General features: G+C 43.7%; 1 protein-coding gene across 1 annotated transcript in view; it reads right to left on the bottom strand.

Annotated features, from left to right (window-relative positions):
- Positions 1 to 1,864: 1,864 nt before the first annotated feature.
- Positions 1,865 to 6,277, bottom strand: part of LOC110064733 (uncharacterized) — a 34,882-nt gene continuing 30,469 nt past the window's right edge. The window contains exon 19 of the mRNA XM_089289178.1: positions 1,865 to 5,512. Within this exon, the coding sequence (XP_089145304.1) occupies positions 2,971 to 5,512 (2,542 nt within the window). The 3' untranslated portion in view covers positions 1,865 to 2,970. The remainder of the gene's footprint in view (positions 5,513 to 6,277) is intronic.

The following is a 6,277-nucleotide window of genomic DNA, read 5'->3' as shown; positions in this document are numbered from 1 at the left end:
GTTGCCAACCTCTTTAAAAGATGTTTTTAAAGCCTCCATTCGAACAAAAAATGTTAAATAAAAATTATTTAATACAATAAAATAGACGATTAAAACATCTCTTACCAACCAAAAATTCAACTACAAAAGAATTATCCACGAAAATAACGTTATATCGCCAATTTCGTCAAGCATTGTTAGAGCAAACGCGTCTTTTAAAACAATAGCAAATATTTCATTTCCACGACGACTCTCAAGATGCTTCTACCCTACCAAAAAAATTATTTCACTCTGTAAACAAGCGGAAGTTTCCGAGTCTAAATATTCATATGTCCATTTAGTTAACATGCCCTCACGTTTACATCACACAGTAGGAATCCTTTGCGGCAATCTTTGCGGCTATCGCTTCGAGAGGACCCAAGTCATTTCAGCCGTCTGGGTCACTTAAGGTGCTCTTCTTGCCCACATTCGCACAACAGCCCTATACAGACTGTACAGTATGAAATGTCAAATGCTGCGTGGTGCGGAAGTTTTGTCAAAATGTCGGCCAAGTGGGAGCCTGGCTCTGGTCACCGACACGAAAAATTAAACCACGAGCGAAACAAAAACCGCACTCACTACGAGTGATATTTGAAAATTTCTCAAAATTGCAAAATAATTTTCAAGTATCACGATTACTTATACTAATTATACGACTGGGAGAATTACGAACGCGCGCGCGTTAATTTGCACTACAGTGCAAATTTAGAATTAACGATTAAATAGCCTTGCTGTCAGCCGATCACAATGAAGTAATTTTCTACGTCATTTGTAATGGTGGAAGGCAGGATATGTACACATTTTGCACGTCCAGTTAGTTTGCTCCGATTGCTTGAAAGGTTTGCTAAACAACACAAACAGGTTTAGAAACACAAATGGGCTTGTAAAATAAGGACGCGTTTAGCCCAGGAGCGGGCTCTCATGGTTGGTGGCACGAGCAAAGCCGTCTGCGAATGAAGCGAGAGTTGTCGAGGGAAGAATGAAACCCAGGCCCCTCACCGGGCTCTGCCTACGTTCCAGGCTCCTCACCGGCTTGCTTCGCTTACTGGCGCATGCGAGCCTGTTCGCAGGCTGGGATTTGTTAAGAACGCCTTAATGATTTTCAAGTCTTTAAACGGTCTCGTTCCGGAATATCTCACGGCTAAATTTATAAAGCGAAATGAATCAAGCTATTCTCTGAGGGACTCGGTAAACAAACTTGTTGTCCCCTTTCCAAGAACTAACTACATGAAAAATAGTTTTAGTTACAGCGGCGCTACCCTTTGGAACAGCTTACCCTGTAATATTAGAGAGTCTGGTTCATTAAACAAATTTAAACGCCTCCTCTACCATAATTTTTAAACACGGCATTCATGGAAACCAGGATTTTTCTTAAGTGGCATATTAATGGAAGTTAATATAATGTTAGGATTTGGATTTTTGGTCATTATTATGTAATTTTTTTCTACCTAATGTTTTTACCGTGTATAAATAATCTGCCCCATCGAAGTGTAACGTGAAACTTTTAAGGCCTCGCAGGTTCTGAAAATTTAATTTAAAGGTTTCTTTTAGCAACACGATAGCTTAAGTGCGCATTTAATACAACACAAATTTCTTTCAGTGGTATCAACAGCAATCAATATCGAGATAAAGGCTGCCACTGGAAACAGCCTTGTCGTTAGTACACTGCGGAAAAGAAAACTTATTTAGCCCGGTTTGGAGGGATGGTGGGAGGGGGAAGGGGTTTGTTTCGGGAGGGTGGTAGAGGGGAGATGGAAACTCCTGCCCGGTTATTTGTCAGATCGCGCTAAGCAGCATCACTTACTCTGGCGGGTCAAAAGCAGATCAACACGACATGTAGGCAGGATGAAAAGTACGACCGCTTGTTTCTTTTTACTGTTGTTATTTCGCTTGCGTTAAGATGCATACTAGTTATCTAACGCTTCCGAGTGGTATCCCACTGGTCACTCGTATTTTCTTAGTATACACAATTCTGTAATTTACACCATGCCATAGAAAATACAGTGATCAACACAATCAATGCAGGGCATGATGGGAAAGTTGGGAGTAATTCAGTCGAGTAGACAGCAGCTTTCCTGTATTCTGATTGGCTGTATTTTCTATGGCATGGTATATAAGTTAGTAGTCAATATTAGAGTCGCATGAGCTGCGAGCAAAACCCAGATTTTGCTCCCTGCCGTAGAGAAGATGGCGAATACAGATACCCTTAGGCCTGTTCACAAACCATTACATAACAGCTACAATTGATCATTTCTTTAACCACACGCTATTATTTATTCAAACACCTAACGAAAAACAAACTACCTAGTTCTTTCATTTATGACTTGTCATACAATATTTCTTCCAAAGAAAGCCTGCCGACCAAAATGGGCGTAAAGGCAGCGTATGTACACGGGTTAAAATAGTTTTAATGTTCAAGCTACACAGGCTTAAAACTGACAAAACTGCTCCTTTCAAAATATACCTCACAACAAACACACCATAGTGTTTATATTTTTTGAGGGGGGGGAGACTCCCTATATAGCAAAATGCGTGTCTTAGTAACACTTTGTTTTGTTACAAACTTGCAGATGAACGCGCCGATGCCGGACAAACTATGATATTTTTTTCCAGATAAATGTCGGTGTTGTAGTTAAGTGTCTTTAATGTTTCCGACAAATAGGTCTTGTCGCGAGCTGCGGCATAGCAATTGAAGTATATATATATATATATATATATATATATATATATATATATATATATATATATAAACATTCACCGTGAGTGCGACATACATGCTAGCAATGTTCCTCGATTAAAATAGATACATATCTCGCGAGTTCGTTTAGCTTAACTATAACATTAAACTCATTGCCCTCTACACACGTAAATGATAAGTCATAACTACTGGTGCGTGGGGCATTTAGTATTGACTTTTGTCAAGACGCCTTCCCGAGTGTTCGACACTAGCATTTATACACTGGTTTCATTGCGGGGTGGTTCGGGCGTTGTACGCTTCAGGTGAGGCACGGGAACAAACACAGCTGTCTTTGGCAGATCACTGACCCACTCCTTCTGTGCGGGTTTCGGCCGTTCTTCTTTCCACGAAGACATAGAAGATCGCGGAGTTCTCTCTTTTGGCGTCTCACCTGGACTAGACACACCATCCTTAGGGCACGTCTTTTGGGGTTGCGTCCTTTGTTCAACTGGAACTCGTTTAGAACGACGTGACGATCTTGTTTCAATTCCAAGGTTATGGTGTATGTCACGCGCAATTTGGTAAGGATTGCGTGACCTACGGCGAGGTACGTGAATTCCGTTGGGTTGTTCTCTAGTGCCCCGTGGAGCGTTTTGAGGTCTAACTCCATTTTTGTCGAGTGGCACGTCAGGTCTTTGATCAGCTGTTGTGGACTTATCACTGGGAGATACAGCTTGTTGCTGCTCACGGGGTCCTTCACCGGCGTATTGATCCTGCGGCCGGTCCGCAGCTTCTTGAGTTGAACCGTGCGCAGATTCATTTGTCAAGTTTTGATCACGTGCTCCTTGTACTAGATCACGTTCATTCTCGTGGCATGGTGACGTGCTACGTTCGTGCGGCGGTCTTTGAGCCGGATTCTGGTCAGCTGGAAGCGGAATGTAATCGTAAGGCTGATCACGTGGCATGTGATCACGAGGCACCTGATGATGGTCATGTGATCTCTGACCAATGCTTGGGTCTTGTGACATGTGGCTGTGCTCGAGTGGTCTCTGAGCCTGATCGTGCGTTCTCTTCCTTGGACTATGATCCTGTTGGACTTGATAACGTTCGTGCGCAATCTGGGGAGGAATTTGCTCACGTGGCACTTGATAGTTCTCATATAGTCTCGGAGAAGGGGGCATGTCACGTGCTATCTGATATAAGTCATGCACCCTCTGAGCGGGACTTTGGTCACGTGTTATATGATAAAAAGCCTGACCTTGAGTGGGACTTAGTACCTGATTTTGATCGTAAGTTCTCTGACCCGGATTTTGATCATCTGGCATTTGATAACTATCAGGCGACACTTGATACTGATTGTGCGGGTTTGGACCAACATCAAGACAAGGCTGCAGTATATAATGATCTCTTCTGTTCGTTGGAAGAGGAAGTATCTGGTAGTGGTCGCGCGGTTTTTCCGACAGCGCGCGTGGCTCGTAAGGAATATGATACCGTTCGCGCACCACAACATGATCACATGGGATCTGCCTCGGAATGCCACTGGTTGGAGTTTCGGCGATTGAGTAATGAGCGAGATCTTGGGTATCACCTCCTGGTCTTGACACAGGCTGAACACCAGACACTGGAGTACGAATTTTGTTAAACGGGAGAGGGGGCGCACCATCCGAACCATGCGAGGAAGAACCGGGTATGGGAGGTCTTCTCTTCGAGGACGGAATTTCTATTGGAATGGACACCTCAGAGGCTGAACATGACGTGTTAGTATGGCGTGACACATTGAGAGGATCCGCCGCCTCGCGCACAGATGAATGACATTCGGATGGAGCAACATTGGACGCGGTGTCTGTAGGAAGCTGAATGCTTGAAACCACGGAGCTTGCAGTCCCCTCGGGTGGAGCAAGGGGTGCACGACGATCTTCGTAAATACTAGGGGGAAAACGAGTGTTCTCAGTATAGCTGTGCCGGTGTCCAGGGGGGTGTTTAAGAAGTCTCCCTCGGGGCTTATATTTCATAGGAAGAGGGGCTGATGTACAAGACTGCTTGTCTGACACAGACGGCGCTTTTTCAGGTTCAACTTCGGCCTCCTTCTCCGCCACATGATCTTGTTTATCAATTCTAATGACCGCCGAATACGGCAAAGACACGTTCGATTGTGAATCCTCATCTCCCTGGGAAAGCTGGTTTTTGGCGCCGTGAATTTCATCCCCAGTGAATTGTACCTCCTGTCCATTTTCCGTATCAGCTGTCGTTTTATCCGGCGATATCTCTTCATATGTGTGGGCTTCAGGCGTTTCTTGCTGAACTTCGTATTGCTTGTTGGACAAGCACCAGCATTTACAACACTTTCTCCAGAAAAGCCGAACTTTCTGCTTTCTGTAACAATAAAAGACGAAAACAAGAGCTCCCAAGACAACAAGCAGCATCGCAAATAGACAATTCAAGGCTATGTACAGGGCGCGTGGCTGTTGGTAACGAATCATTATCACTCCCAGTGTCACGCTACTAATGATCGAAAGTAAAATTACGCAACTTCCTCGCAGGTGATCAATCATTTCCTTTTTATCCGGTAAAGCAGACTTGTCCACAATGTCTCCGGTTCCATCACCATTTGGCAGAGGCTCTTGCTGAATAACCAGAGCATTCTCTTCAGCTACGATTTCGACTTCATTTTCCTGCTCTGTTTGTGGAGTCACTTCAGTGTCGTATGTCCGATTGATCAGGTTGAAAACACGAAGAAATATGATCAAATCTATGAGCACTATCAAGCAGGCAGGACCCACGAAAGCACCATAGAAGGGGTGCCGCCTCAGCCAACAGCTGTCAAGAGATAACAAAAGGTTATTTGAAACCCCTCTATTGCCGAGAATGACCTACATCCAGTTTGTCCCTACGACATTAATACATGGTCATGCAGACAGGTAATGAGAATTAAAACCACCAACTAGGGGATGTGTGACAATCATTACAGAAAGTTAGTAATTCGAGTATGGGTGAAGATATCATGCAAAACACATCAAATACAGTCGAACCTCCGGCTGCGACCACCTCTCGTCAGCGACCGCCTCTTCTCAGCGACCAGTTTTCAAAAATACGAAAAGTTTCCAAGTCAAATCACTATAATTATTTGGAACTTCTTGTAAGTGACCACCTCTCCTAAGCGACCGCGACCGCCTTTAGAGCTAAAAGTTTGAAATTTTCCTTTGTTTTATTTTAACCCCCCATAAGCGACCACTTGGGATATAATAGAGCATAAATGGGATAATAAGGTATTGGAACATTATTGCATTCGCAGGGGCCTGTTTCTCGAAAGCCCCGGACATCTTTTCGGGCCCCCAAAGCCATATTTAGTTGATCTGTATATAAAAACAGAAAGGTGTATACACATGAAACTTATTCTACGAAGAGAACTCCTCGTCATATTAAGAATATGTAAATAACACAGCTCTGTAATCATAAGGTTTGAGATTTTGCTACTGCTTTCCTAGTGCGAAAACATTTCGGGACCTTCGAGAAACGGGCCACAGTAAGTACAAAAGACCGAAATTTCTCAATGGGAAGTACCGGATTTTTTCTCGAAATTGA

This window comes from Orbicella faveolata, unplaced genomic scaffold, assembly GCF_042242905.1.
Source record: "Orbicella faveolata isolate gen_17 unplaced genomic scaffold, um_ofav_v1 contig_1, whole genome shotgun sequence".
In the NCBI taxonomy this organism is placed as follows: domain Eukaryota; kingdom Metazoa; phylum Cnidaria; class Anthozoa; order Scleractinia; family Merulinidae; genus Orbicella; species Orbicella faveolata.
Note: the sequence above shows the minus strand (reverse complement) of the source record. Positions and strands in the feature narration are given on the sequence as shown.